At 32.8% G+C, this 17,296-nt stretch overlaps 1 protein-coding gene across 1 annotated transcript; it reads right to left on the bottom strand.

The window, feature by feature from the left end:
- Window positions 1-7,458: 7,458 nt before the first annotated feature.
- Window positions 7,459-12,079, bottom strand: LOC145620102 (putative disease resistance protein RGA4). Its single transcript, XM_081674749.1, has 4 exons — window positions 10,119-12,079; window positions 8,647-9,842; window positions 7,906-7,937; window positions 7,459-7,635 (listed from the first exon to the last, which is right to left on the bottom strand). Exons 1-4 carry the CDS (start codon window positions 12,077-12,079, stop codon window positions 7,459-7,461), a joined length of 3,366 nt encoding a protein of 1,121 aa, XP_081530875.1.
- Window positions 12,080-17,296: the final 5,217 nt, after the last annotated feature.

The following is a 17,296-nucleotide window of genomic DNA, read 5'->3' as shown; positions in this document are numbered from 1 at the left end:
GGAATTGGGAAATGAATTTCAATGAGATGAGAACGAGGAGATGGGAAGAATTAGAATGATTCTGCAACAAACTTATCAAGCAATACCTATTGTAATGAGCTCCAATTTTTACTGGGGCTCACTTGTAAGGCCACTTTTGAGTAGAATTCATCACCTTCCAGTTGCTTTCCATGAAATAGACTAGAAATTAACAAGAAAAAGTAAAGTCATGCTTTATTAGCATCTGGTTCAATTTTCAAGCTTCGGCTCCACGTACTATGAAACTACAACCTCGTTCTCCATTTTCTTATTGGCTTTATTATCTATCAGATTGTATGTAGTACGATAGTGTAATATTTTATCCCAGAAAACAATTACAGACTAAGATAGTGTAAAAAAGCGTATGATGCAATTATTGTGACATGATAAAACTAATGTGTAAAAAGTTAAAAAAAAAACCTAACATACTTTATGATTAATGAATTTTGCTACTTCCTCCGTCCCTAAATTACATTCTTCTTTCTCGCATTTATTCCTCACATAATAGAGAGAAAGAGGAATGTAATTTAGGGACGGAGGGAGTACCAATTAGAATGTGCAATTTTATATCACCATTGAAATTTTCCTATAATTATGAAATAAAGAAGTAAATTGCTTGCTTAATGCTTGGTGGCCCTGACTTGTGGTCAAAGTCCACAAAAATAATCCACAATAATAAGACAGCAATTTTGGGTCCTAATTCTTAAGTCGCAAAGCAAGATTTAGGAGATTTAGTCTAATGCAGAGATATACTGATTTAAATAACTTTTGTATACATTCGGTGTACAGGAATTTACTGTACATCGGGGGGTCACTTTTTATCAAATTTAGGGTCACTTTTACAATTTTTTGGGTAACTTTTACTTTGTAACATTTATTTATGTTAGGGTAACATTTATCCATATTAGGATAACTTTTGCTTATTTTAGGGGTAACTTTATAACGGATGTACAATATTTATTGCACATCCGATTTATTTAAAAGTTTGTGTACTGATTTAGCCACGTAGGTAGCTATCATCAAGTATAAAAACGTAGAAGGCAATCAAAGACTTAGAAATACCTTTAAAAAGACTCATATATTTGGAGGAAACATGCCTTAGAAATACCTTTAAAAAGACTCATATAATTCAAGGAAACACATGTTTTGTTGTTTTCTCGCTTGACGAGTGACAAGTCTTTGTAATATACCCTTAAAAAGTATTCTTTGAAACTAACTTTTTCAAACTAAGTACAGTATCAACAAAATAGAGCACATCAACATCAAATTCTTGCGTCGCCAATTTAAATACAATGGTTTTGGTTTATCATCAATGATTTTGCATAGACATTGTTTGTAATTTAATAATATAAACTATAAGAAGTATAAAATTCCAATTTTATTGGACTGATAATTTTGATTGCTTATTTCCAGTTAATAAGAACGAAACAATAAATTTGAGACTATCTGATTTCGATGTTTATAATATAAATCCAAGATATCATAAGGCTACCAACAGTTAAAGTTTACACCATATGTCAAATTTTTACTAATCTGAACCAAACTTTACGTAATGAAAGAAACATATGATCAAACAGTTAAAGATTATTGACCAAAGAATATAGAGTACAACAATACAAATCAAAGACCGATGGAGGGACTTAGTTTAGCCAAACAAGCTTGGTGAAGTTGAAGTTACAAATTTAAACCTCGCCAATTATAGTATATTCAATTCCCTTAGGCTAATCTTGCTTTAAAATCTGATATCGACAACTCCACCAGTATCATAGGATCTCATCAAGAAGTAACTACAAATACAATTCAGGCAAGAAGTTAAAAGATCGAACACAAGACATTTTAAATTTGAGCACGAGACAAACTGAAAGATTAAAGTTCAGTAGTTAATCTAGCATGTATAAACATAAAAAGAATCACTGCCTGATAAGTGATAATCATCAACGAACACCTAATCGAGAAACAATGCAAAATCAAACCAAAATCTAATAAGCCTGATCTAAATTTACCCCTTCATACTTTTGATTTTGATGTTCTAATTTAGTTATAAACACAAATTAAAGCAATTAATAAGAGATTATCAGAATTACAAGATAGATCAATCATCATACTACCAAAAGTTGATTTACATTTACATCATTAGTCTAATTGTTTTTAACCTGTGACAAGATTTGGATAAAATGAAGGAAACCATGTACGTTGTACTCCGTACATTGAAACAAAGTAAGGAGAACCTTATAATTAATATGTACGTGCTTCGTAGAGGAGGTAAGATTGATGATTCTTTTTAAATTCAAAGGTTAGAGATTTGTAATATTGAACAAAGAATATCGAGTACAATACAAAGACCCTAAACCTTCTAGGAAGGGCCTTCCCAATGCCAAGGATCTCAAAAAACTAAGCTTATGAACAAAAACTAACAACTTGAGACTGATAAAACAAATTGCAGTAGGTACATACTCTAACACGTATGCGACTGGACTAATTAAGAATCACTGAGCTGCAACCCCCATTTTAGCTCTCTTACTTAATAAGCTAGACAGGAAAGCAAATTACTCCAAACTTGTTCATCGATCAGAATAAAAAGGACACTTTCTCTTTGAGATCGATGTGTACATTTATTTCACAATCAAACTAGCAACAATGACTCAGGAGCTGCAATCTAAGCTAGTCATCAATCAGGTGTGCACACAAGCATTACCCGGGTTTTTCTAGCCCAGTCTATATTAGAGAGCAACCGCATAATTACACCAGATAAAATCTTGTTGCACAAACATACTGATGTAGATGGATCAATGAAATACTCAATCTAATTTATCTATCTTTTTATAGACCAACATTTGTTCTTTTACTTTGTCCGTTTTCAGGATCTCCTAGAACCGGGAGGAAAGCTCTAACCACTTGGCTTTATATCACTCTCAGCCCCATTTTATAGATAATTGTCCTATAGTCTTATATGAAAATTCCATTCATCAAAATTAATTCCTTTCAACCATTGCAAGATTTAAGTTGGCAAAATTAGTTTTGAATTAAGGAATTTATATATACTCCTTAAAATAATTAGCTTTAACTTAAATGTGAGTGATACCAAACCCTAGCAGAAACTTATTATGATAACAAATTGAAGATATTAAAATTAAATCAAATTCTGGTAATTAAAGCATATAATTAAGAATTGAGTTTTCCGGCAACATACCTTGAACCAACGAACTCCGGCAAAGTGAGAGGGGAGAGGATCGGAATTGAGCTTTACTTACTACGGAGTACTTGTAATTTTCCCCAATTGAATTGACAAATTACCATTGCTTAATTTTTTATTTCAAGGCTAGACTTTTAGCTTTTTTTTTTTTTTCCTAACCTTATTTTAGTTATGTTTTGTTCTTTGTTAATGTCTTTAAAATAAAAATAGTTCTTTATGTTTATTAGATCTGATGTGAGTCATATGAATTTTATTTTTTTTTGCAATGATCTAATTGTCTTTATAAAAAAAACTTAGGCCTATGTAGGCTAGAAAAAATATGCTAATAATCAGTGTGCGCTTAGGATGAAAGTGAAGAGATTCCTACACATAAATTAAATGGGATCTTAAGAACTTTAAAAATATATTGTTGCAACCCCATTAAAAGATAAAATATATTAACTTCAAATAAAAGGTAGTAACAATTTTTTATTGAATAAAGAATATCGAGTACAAATGAACAATACAAATTAAATACCCTAGGGAGGGATTTACCTTCTAGGAAGGGCCTTCCCAATACCTAGGGTCTAGAACAACCATGTTTAACAAAATATAACAATTAAAGCTAATAAAATCAAGTTAAGCAGACTGCTTGCTTTTAAATCATCGAATCAGCTGGTCTTCAAAACAAAATTATTTATCCCTTTGTTATTTGAAAGTACCCCAATTAACGCAACAGTAATAACTCCGATCGACATAACGGACATGTTCTTTTTTTCTTATATATCCAACCAAGAAAGCAATTCTTGTGATATACATGAGAGCAAGGGAGCATCGCCACATTGTCCGACTTCCCAAACTCCTCTAAACATATTGAGCACTTCTCCTTAGCCCTTGAATATCCATTATTAAACCCTACTCCACTTGCTTCTAGACAAAGTTCTATGTATATCTTCCTTCGAACCTCAATAATCTCCTCATTGTCGGTATCATCCAAGTCCATAGGCTCCTCTTCCTCCTCCTCGAGACCACGAACCTCCACTTCTTCCATCTCCATCAGCTCATCATCGTAGTCGTACACGTGATCATCACCACCCTCCTCATCATCCACATGGTACACTTCGGCCTTGACATACATAACAAGTGACTTACGGCCAGAATCACGAACATCATCGAGCAAGAGCTCACAACTTTGTACCACAATATCAACAATAGAATCCCAAGCATTCATATTAACATCATTATCCTTGAGGCAATTCGTGACGGCTTCTTGCCATTCCCAATAAGGGGACTCTCTCTTGAACTCTAAACTCACATGTATTGTTTTCACGTTCACGTCGTTGAGGCCGTCTTCGTGGTACGATAGGTGAACGGTAAAGAGATCATCAACCGGCTTCTGGTCATCATTACTAGTAGTATTGTTTGGCTCCATCACCCAACATGTAACTTCTACCCCTCGTATTGTTGATGATGTTAAACACTCCATATTATGCATAACTAATCAAAGGTTTAAGGCTTTTTAATACTCTGAATTTTTTTTACTTCAACATTCATACATAATAATTATATATAGAAAATATGGAAGTGGGTGACTTGCTCACCAAGCTAGTACTTCATTACCCACGCGGCTATGCCTGATTTTTATTTTTTGAAAAAAAAAAATATCTTAATTTTCTTATTGGAAAGAAAAGCTGTGATTTTCTTGAATTAGTGTACTACAAATCTTCCAAGGATTTCAAGTTTGACTTATCTATTTTATTATTACAAATAAATTCAAAAAGTTGCTATAAAAGAATGAGATTAGATAAGGGATCGAGTGAATATTATTAAGGAAAATAAAATTTTAATTTTAGTCCTGATTCTTTTTAATTAACTTTTATCTCATACATACAAGTATATCATTACATACTCCGTATCATTATTTAAAAATAATAAAAAAAAAACGAATTCTAGCTAACAATGATCCTGTTTTTTTTATTTTTTATTATTTTTTATTTTTTTTATTTTTTTTTTTATTTTTTAAGACAATAATGATCTTGTTTGATAATCAACTAGTGAGATGTATAATAAAAAAAAAAAAAATACTGCTTCCGTTTCATAATTAGAAGCCCATTTCTCTTTATTATGTGAGTAATAAATGTTAGTAATAGACTTTTAACTATAAAACAGAGGGAGTATATATTTAACCGCCTACATTTAAGTAAGGCCCTGTTCTTTTCTCCTTAAAAAAATAATTTCAGTTCAGTAAAAATAAGTTTTGTTTAGTAAAAATAATTTCAGTTCAGTAAAAATAATTTCAGTTCAGTAAAAATAATTTAATTTTAGTAAAAATAATTTCAGTTCAGTAAAATTAAGTTCAGTTCAGTAAAAATAAGTTCAATTCAGTAAAAATAATTTCAGTTCAGCAAAATTAAGGTAAATCAAACAGGGCCTAAGTATAATATTGCATCTCAATAATTATGATTACCCCGAGTTTGATTGATTTGGGTGCGCTATTTGAAACAACATAAAATAAAAAATCACACATTAGGTAGTCCTAAACGACATTCCTAGCTATTTTATTTCACTATCTCTATCCTTTTTTTTTTGAAAAAAAATCGCACTATCTCAATATTATTACACTCATCTTATTAGGCCGACTATCTTTAATTTTTTTACAGCTATTTTTGGAAATACAGCTAATCAGAGAGATATACAAAATCTATATAGAATTCCAAGTAATGATATTTGGAAATACATAGTAGACATAATTTAGGAAATTCCTTGCGTATAAAGAAAAGTTCTTTTTTAAGGGTTTGTTTTGAGCATTTTCTATATAGGTTAGATAAATTACACTTGAAATTTTCTTTATTCCTGAAATTTGAAAACCCACAAAAAATAGTTCTTACCTTAATATTTCCATGACCACCCAAACCATGAATTCTTCCTTATTGTATTCAAGGTCAATTTTCGGATATGATGTCTTATCTTGGGCAGTTGATGATAGCCTTAATCGCCAACTCGACGATGTCTTTACAATCCAAATATGTTACCATGATAGCCGCATCCCTAACGGAGAAAGAACTATTACGCGAGTGTTACATAGGTTTACTGATTTCGAAGATGAGCTTACACAATTGGAAGTTAAGGAGTGGCTTGGAGAACTTTACGAGGATGAATATCCTGATGAGTGTGTTTATGAAGCGATAGAACAAAGTTGTGAGGAACTTCTTCAAGATGTTGAAGCTATAACGCGTACTTCTCTTGCATTTGTTGTCAAAATATTCAAGGTGGCAGAGGCTACGGATATGGACATGTATATCGAAGAAGGTGCTAATAGTAATTTCGAGGAAGATACGAATGAGGATTATGATATAGATGAAGAGCTTAGGATGGAAGTGAAGAGTTTCCTACGGAAAAGGGAGATCCTAAGGCCTATGAATAAAGAAGGATTTTCATCAAGTAAAGAATCGAGGGGTTGTTCGATTTGCTTGGAGGAGTTTGATGATTCGGATGATGGTTGTGAACAAGAAGGCGCGTTTCTTCCTTGTTCATGGGGAGTGTGTTGCTTCTTGGATTCTTGAGGGGAAGAATACTTGTCCATTGTGCCGATTTAAGTTTATGCCTTGTTATTTGATCTTTGATTACAATTAAGTTTTATTATTACGCCTCCTTGTGTATAAGGGTGGTGCTATTGATGTATATAAGAGAACGTCCCAATTTATTGATGGATATATGTTGTATCGATCTATTCTTTCACAAATTTAAAATGTTTTTGATAGAAAATGTATATATACAAAGTATACTAGGGTTAGGGCTAAGGCTATATTAGTAAAATATAATCTAAATATATACACGATTATTTACATAATCTAACAGTTTTAAGATTTTATTATATCTTGTGTGACAATATTGATAACTCATCAATGACATACGGTTGTATAATACTAATTGTATGAAACTTGATATTGTAGCTTTTGATGATTGTGAAAGACATGCTGCTCGACTAATCAAATAAAGAAAAAAGACTGCCTTAATTATTAGACTACGAAAAGTTGATTTAGATTTACATCACAAGTCTAAGGTAAGAAATTTGTATTGAACAAAGAATATCGAGTACAATACAAAGACCCTAGGGAGGGACTTACCTTCTAGGAAGGGCCTTCCCAATGCCCAAGATCTTGAAAACTGGTTTATAAATAAAATCTTATTACAACTTTTTTTTAAAAAAAGTAACTATATTCCTGCAGGCTGCAACATACGAGCTGAGAAACATACTTCGTATGTAATTAGCTTGTTCTGTGTACGATTGGAGAAAAGTGGGTAGACCGGGAGGCAAAGAGCTCAGCCTGGTCTGGTGATCTGAATACCTCACCAACAAACGTGTTAACATCAGATTGAGGGCCATAGCTATTGTAATCAATGCTCTTTAAAACAGAGTCTGCTTGAATTTCTTTCTGAAGGAGCTGTAGCATATACAGAAATAAGTAAGACTACTTGATAACAAGAAAGCTGTTAAATCATTAAAATCAAGCAAAACAGAAGCTGCAAAAAGTTCGCGATCTTTACCTTAAATGATTATGCATCATGTTTTGCTTAGCTAAGTACTGGTGGAGCTAGCAAAAAGCTAGTTATAGGAATCAGGATATTCTAAGCCATATGTACTAAACTAATAAAAATGAGGAAATTTAGCTAAATAAAACACCTTTTAATATAAATTTATAGTCTTCATATACTGCAACCCCCACATTTACTAACTTAATTCTAGCTGCAAATTACATTTAGGCATCTTAAGATAACATATGCAGAAAGTTCACCTAGTTTTCACAATGAATTTTTATAATTAAATTAAACCAGCAACAATAACTCTATTATTAGGGAGCAAACATACACACAATCACACAAGATAAAAGTTGTTGCACAAAGGCGACACACATATAGATGTAGATGTTTGGAACAATGAAAAACGTCGTCTAATACTAGTACATAAACTGAATAGAAAAGTGATGGATTTGGATATATACCTGAATGCCTTAGGTGATATAAAAAATGTCTATGCCAGCTGATAATAAGCAAGACAACAATTGACCAGCACAACTAGCAGATCGAGCAATTATGACCTGTTAGAAGTTAAAAATGGATCACAGATTACTGTATTAGACGAAACTCCATACACTAGTCTGCTAAAAAAAATAATGACATGTGGTTGATTCGAGGAAGGGATAGACTAGATAGAATTTTGCATTTTGTTAAGTTCTAAAATAAATGAAAAGGCACACAAAAACGTGGGTTGAAGACAAATTAAAGGTCGGGTAGAATGAGAGATGCAAATTATATGACAAACTTTTTTTAAAGCAGAGAGCTTATACATAAATAATCAAAAATAGAATGAATTGATTGGAGTGCACATACTCAGTTAATTGTAATGTTGGGGATGTGTTGAATGTTGGGCCAGTCCTTCCCGCCGGGTTGTTTACAACTTTCTTTTAATTCATCTGGACACCTAAAGATCTCAAGTTTCTCAAGGGAGGTGAGTTTCTGCATTGATTCAGGAAGTGATTTAATGGCACTGCATTCAAAAATAGTCAGGGAATGGAGACAGTGATGAAGGGACTTCCAAGGCATGCCATCATCCGTGGCCTCGTCTTCAGAGAAGCTAAGTTGATTATTGCGATCCAACACTAATGACTCCAAGGCAGTGAGGTGCTCCAACCCCCCTTTTCCGAGTCTCTGCAAATTTGGGCAATAAGAAATTCGAAGGCTTTGTAAGGAAGAAGTGTATCTCCGGAATACATCCTCTAGTTCTGATAAACTCTCCACCTTCTCATTGGATTTTATGTGGAGGTTATTAAGAAATTGGGAGCTGTGCATTGACTTGAGAAGACCCATGTCATTCAAGTCCAAATTTTCGAGGCTTGGACATGAAGGAAATGATGTTAACTTGGGGCACATATAGATAACCAATTTGGAGAGACGAGGAAATGTGAAGCTACTCCTCAAGATATGGTCATCATCACCCTCAACCAAATCCTCCTCCTTCCACCATCCTTTCAAACTTTTGAGTTTGCAAATTTCGAGAGTTTCAAGGGAGGGGAAGAATGTCATCAATTCTTCACGTTCATTGCCAGTGTTGCTGCTTTTACTTTCTATGTACTCCAACTTCCACAATCTATCAAGAGATAGAGATTTCAGAAAATGCAGTTTACTCAACTGTGGAATCTGCACCAAGTTGCTACAACATTTAAAATGTATGCTGACAAGGTGTTGGAAAGAAATTGCCCAATTATCCTGTGCTCTACCCCAACTTGGAATTTTAGTACCCTTGTAATACCTCAAGACAAATTTCTTGAGATTCGAAGGTGGTTCTAGCTTTTCCATCACCCCTTCCCACTCTACACATCCATCATTTTCATAAGAAAAAAGAATTTCAACCTCAGTGAGATGTTTCATACCCTTCAAATACCCTCCTCCTACATCATCATTCATGTAGTTTTTGCCGATTTTGATCTCTATGCCACCTATTAAGTTGGTCAGGGGTTTTAGGTCTTTCAGGTCTCCCATACATCGCTCCTCTGTAGAAACTCTCCTTTCCATACCCACCACAAACAATGGTAGCACCCGAAGATTAGTCAACTTACCCATGCCTGATGGCATACTAGTTAACTTATCACACCTACTTAAATCAAAGTGCCTAAGACTTGTCAACATATCCATGCCTATAGGCATACTAGTTAAATTGTGACACTCACTTAAATCAAAGTGCCTAAGACTTGCTAACTGACCCATGTTTGTAGGAATACTAGTTAAACTATAACAACCTCTTAAATCAAAGTGCCTAAGACTTGTCAATTTATCCATGCTCGAAGGCAAACTACTCAGCTCTTGACAATAACTCATATTCAAGTACCTAAGATTAGTCAATTTATCCATGCAAGGCATACCAGTTAACTTTTTACAACTATTTAAATCCAAATGCCTAAGTTTTATCAATTCGCTAAATTTTTTTGGCAACTCCCTCAATTTTCCACCGCAATGATTTAAATCTAATGTTTGCAAATTATGTAGTCTACTAATAAAATCAGGTAGTCCCTCTAAATTATAATTAAAAGAAAGGTCAAGATACCTTAAATGCAGTAGCTTACCAATTGAATCAGGCAACCATACTATACCCGCACCCCGCAAAACCAACACCCTTACACACATCCAACTGTTAACATGTGCATTCACCGGATAACCTAATTTCCCCCTTGAAATAAACGAACGCATCTTACTCTTCAATGAGTAATTTTGTGAAAAGGTACCACGACCAAAATACACATGACGAACTTTATCACCCAATTTGGTTATATTAGAACTCACCATGCCTATTTCCTCCCTCCCCACTTCTAGAGCAACATCATGCATCAAGTCATGGATTTTCACAGACCCAATATCACCATATTTATCCTTCTTCACATCTTGAAAGAAACATCTACGTACCAAAATCAGGAAATGCTCTTCTGCCGCATCTTCTATGCATTGATCTCTATCTAGCGACACAATGTATCCTTGTGCCATCCAAAGGCTAATCAACTCCTTCCTTTCGAGTCTAAAATCTTTGGGAAACAGTGCACAGTAGCTAAAACAATTCTTCAAAGAGGGTCTAAGATTGTAATAACTAAGCTTTAGTATAGACATAATTTCATTATCACCTTTTCCAATTCCAGCAAATCCACTGTGCTCAAATGTCTGCCACTTATTCACAGGCTGCCCAAATAGAAGGCTTCCTACCGCCTTTATAGCAAGCGGGATGTTGTAGCATTTTTCAACAATCTTCTTCCCAATTTCAACTAATTCAAGATGACTTGCATGCTCGTGTTCCCCTTTATCAAATGCTACAGACTCGAACAAGAGCCACGAATCCTCTTCAGATAAACCTTGTAGCTTGTGCGTATATTTTTCTCCAATAATCTTTGCAGTCATCCCCGAACATGTAGTCACCACAATCCGACTACCCTCTTGACCCAACGTTAAGAACCTGCACAGATTACGCCATTTCTCACAATCTTCATTCCATACATCATCAAGAACAAGCAAGTACTTCTTTCCTCTTAACTGCTCTTGAAATTGCTTTTGCACCAATTCCATTGAGGAGGTATCGTCAGGCCTTTTACTAGAAACTAATTCTAGAATTTTACAAAGAATGACTTTGACATCAAACTGCTCCCCATCTTGATCAGAGACACAAACCCACAACCTTAACTTGGGATCCGGAAACTCTGCTTCAACCTCATTATCGTTACACACAAGTTGGGCAAGAGCAGTTTTACCCAATCCTCCAACTCCCACAATAGTCACAAAGCGGAAACTTTCCTGAACATCATTGGGACCTAACAACATATCAATGACAGCCTTTTTATCATCCTCTCTCCCAATGATATCCCCTGCATCCACGTAGGAGCAAGTTTCCTCCCTTCTTCTACAAATAGGTTTGTAGTCCACACTAAGCCCAAATTTGTGATGGTTACTAACAATACTATCCAACTGCAATTTAATTTTCTTAACCTGACGAGACATTCTATAAGCTTGACTTACCTCCTCCTTACCAGAAAAAAAGCGGCGTACCTTTTTAAGGAATTTATCATCCTTGTTGCCATCAAGCAACTTGAGCTCAGCAAGGATGAAAAACTCATCGAACAGATCATCAGCATCATAAATAGCAGCCTTGAGATCCTCAATATAGCCTCGTGTTTCGTAGGGGAGCTTCCGCTTGGAGTCAGCATCAAGGAGGACGTTCTTGATGGTAGAGACGGTTTTGATGAGGTCTTGGAGTTGAGATTTGTAACCCCACATGTCACAAATCTCTTCGATGCTTGCAGACCCGGTAACTTTAATGAGACTTTCAGCAAGGACGATTCCGAGTTCGGCCATTGGGATTTGGGAATAGAATTTCAATGAGATGTGATGAGAATAGAATGGGGAGACGGGATGAAGAAGTAGATTTATTGTCGAAATGAGGCTCCACTTTTGAATAGAAATCAATACCTTCCAGTTGGTTTCCATGAAATAGAATAGAAATGTGGACAAGAAAAAGCAAAGTTATGCAATAGTTTAATGATCATGTTTTACATTGTACGAACATCTGCATGTTCAAACTACTTTTTAATTAAAGTCTACCTTCCCTCCGACAATCAAGCTTGATTTTCACAACTTTGAACTTGAAAATGGCAGCTTAATTATGTGCTTTGCATCTGGTCCATTGTTCAAGTTTTGGCTCCACGCCTTCGTTTTCTACGTACAGTACTAGTAAACTACAACTTGACCAGCGTCTATTGCATTGCTAGTAGTACTTAGCTGTTTAAGTGAAATGGATGCTCTTAGCTCTCAACTTCAACAATTATTCTATCGGCTTCATTAACAAATTGTACGTTAAAACTATTTTTATCCAAGCTAAGGAGATGATTTACTCACCTCAATGTAATAGGATAGTCGTGGGAACTTGTTAGATCCGTCTTAGTTTTTAGTTTCCAAATATGCAGTTTTCATAACGTTTCGTCATACATTACCAATACTTGAGATATTTAATTTACAATGTTATACAAAAAAAATTAAGTTAGTCGTACTTCAGTCATTTCACGATAGTTACATCACTTTCACCTCCCACATTTGCTAATGAACTTGTTAACTTTTAATTAAATGTAATTATAATAAAAATCAGAAGAAAAATACCAGTATATATTTTTTTTAATAATCTACTACATTGATTAACCCAAAAACAATAATTAGATAATGATTTTTACTGTTACATATTAGCCATGCCGTGGTCAAAGTTAATATGAGAAAATAATGTAGAAAGAATTAATAATACAATTATTATTGAGAAATTTAGAAAGTAATAAACAACAAGAAATAAAAGTTAAACCAAACCATGTACGATGTATCCTTACCTTATAAAAAGTAGAAAGTTACTCTTATGAATAGTGTAATACCAAGTATACCCTTTAAAATGTGTATTTACATATATACCCTCATTAATGTATACAAGTTTTTTAATGAATAGTGTTTGGACAATTATACCCTCTAAAATATTTAATTATGTACTTATTTGCTCTCATTCTTTAATGTTAGTTGTCTTGGACATTTATATACTCATAAACATAGTTGTTTACATATTTTTTTTGTCATTAAATCTGTCAACAACTAAATTTATAATTTTAAGACCAAGCTGAAAGAGTCTCTAGATTTGACTAGCTATGTGCGCGCATCGCGCGCATTAGCTACCCTAGTTAAGAAATAAACAAAGTATAATCATGCCCGACACTAGCTATAATTGGTTTTTGGTGCAGTAGTGATTGGGGTTGCACTTAGTAGGGTGGACTGTGTGTTTGATCTCCCACGACAACAATTGGAAGGGGGACAAAAACTTAACCATTCAAGAAGGCCAACAACTAAATCTTATAAAACCAAATTACGTATATATCTTCTGTGAGTCTGTGACTACTTCTAGCTTCTGTTCTTCAATTATTTTCAATCTTACTAACCTCTAACATGTGCTGACACATTATTATGTCTGAATTTGGATCATTAGGCAGCTACAACTAGCACATAGAGTTCAATGTTTCGTACCTGGATATCTCATAGTAGGAATAAATGGGCAACTCTATCAATCCAAGACTCCAATCAGAAATAAATAACAAAAATAAAATAACATGAATTGATCGAACATAGCTGCAGGCTTCAGCAAGAGCGCTGAGAAACATATGTACTTGTTCCGTACCAACTGGAGATATGTGTGTGTCCCTGGTGCGTGGTATAGTGCTCAGCCTGGTGACCAGAACACTTGATCTATAGAGGTCTTAGCATATAAATTTTGGGCCAACAGAGAGTTTGCTGGAAGGTTTTGTGTAGGAATCCGGATATTCAAAGGCATATTTGTTCACAAGAACAAAAAGCTAGGCTCACTCAGAACGACATTGACAACTCCACCCTTATCATAGGACTTAGGACCTCATCAAGAATTCACTTCAGATATAAGGGATTGGTTAATATATTGTGCACCAAACATTATAAACTTGAACCTTAGGCAAACTGATAAAACAAATTGCAGTAGATACATACTCTTGACTTGTATGTGACTCGAAAAATCAAGAATTAATTGCCTGATAATTCATCAATGAGTACCTGATAGTGCTTTTTAATTACGAGTAACTAACTCTCTTCCAGAAATTTTTTTTTTTTTTTTTTTTTTTGAAAGAATCTCTTCCAGAAATTAGTAATAAGCTAAACAGGAAAGCTTAATTTCAAATTACCCCAAACTTATTCATCAGTGCATAACCAAATCCCAAACAAGGTAACTGTCTCTTTGAGATGTGTACATTTATCTATTATTTTTTCTAGTCATTTTAAAAAATAACATTGACTATTATGACACTCAACAACTATCAGAGTTAATCTACCCAAAATTGGTGCCAGCAACATGATTAGAGAAACTTCTAGAAATATAAAAATACTTCAATATCTTGAACAGAGCATGTATAGTTACAGATCCATGCTGAAAGCAATGTTAAGTGTCAGTGAAATCTTAGTGAGAGTCTTTATTTTTTTGGGAAAAAACCAAGTATTTACTAATCTAATGCTGCAAATTATATTAGGCTTCTTAAAATAAGACATGGCAGAAAGTTCACCTAGTTTTCACAATAAATTTCAGAATTTATTTTACAATCGAACCAGCAACAATGACTCAGCTGCAATCTAGTCATCAATCAGGTGTGCACACAAGCATTACCCGAATTTTTCTAGTCCAGTCTATATTAGAAAGCAACCACATAATCACACCAGATAAAATCTCGTTGCACAAATTAAACATACTGATGTAGATGATCAATGAAATATCAATCTAATTTATCTATCTTTTTACAGACCAACATTTTTTCTTTTACTTTGTCCGTTTTCCTTATACTCACTATATATTCTCAATTTGCATAACATTAAGTCATTAACTAAGCTATTAAACCAAAGAAATTAAAAAGATGGAGGTAATATGAAAACAAATTCATTTTAAAGTCCAAAACTGGAGTCATGTTGGGAGTCTTGGGAGTTGGGACTTAAGGTAATCAATTCAATAAGTTGGACCCAAATTTGATTTAAGAAGCTAAGTTATATAGCCAATCCAACAATAGTTTAGGTACTATTCCCTCCGTTTCTTTATTAATGTCCACTTTCTATCATTTATTACTCACATAATAAAGAGAAAGTCGACATTAATAAAGAGACGGAGGGAGTAATGATTATATGTCGGAGTGATTAATAAAATTATTAAATCATCTTAATTTGCAAAATATTTTCACTCTTACATAATTGAAAACATTCATAGTTGAAAAACAAAAGACTAGTGAGTCAAATGCCGAAAAATAAAACTAGTATTATAATTACTTAGTTACTTCACGAAGCCCCATTTTATAGATAATTGTCCTATAATCTTAGTTGAAAATTCCATTCATCAAAACCATTAAAATCTCTTTTTTCATCGTATAATCTCAACTATCAGTTCCTGTGCAAGGTTCAACCATTGCAAGATTTAAGTTTGCAAAATTAGTTTTGAATTAAGGAATTTATATATACTCTTTAAAATTAGTTTTAACTTAAATGTGAGTGATACCAAACCCTAGACGTATAAATAGGATCAGAAACTTATTATGATAACAAAGATATTAAAATTAAATCAGATTCTGGTAATTAAAGCATTAATTAAAATTGAGTTGCAGGTTATTATCATTGACTAATCATGTTTAGTCTACTATACATAAAATAGATAATACTAGATGTAAGCCCGTGCGATGCACGATTTTTAAATATTTCATTTTGTAAATTTTTTTGTAATTTCTTAATATTTTTTGTATTTATTTTCTATTCTATTATTTTAACATTAATTTAAGGTAAAATATTTTGTTAATTTTTAAATTATTCTTATTTAAATTTTACTTATATAGAACTTGAATTTATAAATTGAAATACGTAGTAAATATTATCTCATTCATCGGATAGTTAGATAAAATCATTAAATCAAAATCTATTTTTTAATTTCTAATTATTTGTTAAAATAATATAAATACTAATGTAAAAGATAATACAAAAGATAATTTTTGTTTTTTTTCATAATTTAAATCTTAAATTACTATTTTTTGTTTTCAATTCTCAAATTTAATTTATTAATTTTTTTTAAATGGCGAACGAAAATTTAAATTCTAAATTAATGTATAAATCTAATTTTTCATTGATCGAAATATTACTTTTGCTTATGTGGTGTGCAATGCACGTATTTTTGTATACATTTTGTATATAAATATTTTTTTTGGTGATCTCTTAATTTTTTTTCTTGCATTTTAAGTTTTAAAATTTTGTATGAAAATATCATATCATCAGATATAATATAATTTTTAGTTTTAGGCTTCAAAAGAAATATATATATATATATATATATATATATATATATATATATATATATATATATATATATATATATATATATATATATATATATATATATATATATATAATTTTTAGTTTTTTAAATAATATTAATCCTGATATCTAAAGATAATTTTTAGTTTTGTAACAAACAAAAATGATAAAATTTAGTGTTTATAAATAGTTAAAATCCTAATAAATTACTATTCGTCATTTTTACCTACGTGGCAAAAATTTAAAATTTCATTCGTCACTTTTGTTTAGGTGGCGAGCGATTTTTTTAATTCTAAAATAAAATAGAAATCTAGTTTTTTATTGGTCGAAAATATACCTTTTCTTACGTGGCGCTCTCAATGCTCTCGAAAAATGTCTACTTTATTTATATATATATATATTAGATTATCCTGCACCAACTATGATTACGCAATTTTTTACTGTGATGAGTTATTACTTATTAGTTTGCATATATATGGCGAAAAGTGATTGGATGATGCAGCAATGACATCTGACGAGTGAAAACGCACGGCTCCCAATGACATTGATCACTACAATACTGCATTAATTATTGTGAAACAACAAGTTATGAACTAATATACTAATCCTAGGTCGCATGAACAAAGCACATTGGAGACACCTAGTGATTAAATGTGTGACAATATACAATCAATCCATCTCTCCGGA

The sequence above is a fragment of the Chenopodium album genome, chromosome 27 (assembly GCF_948465745.1).
Source record: "Chenopodium album chromosome 27, dcCheAlbu1.1, whole genome shotgun sequence".
Taxonomy (NCBI): domain Eukaryota; kingdom Viridiplantae; phylum Streptophyta; class Magnoliopsida; order Caryophyllales; family Amaranthaceae; genus Chenopodium; species Chenopodium album.
The sequence above is the reverse complement of the archived record's forward strand: the minus strand, read 5'-3'. Positions and strand labels throughout refer to the sequence as shown.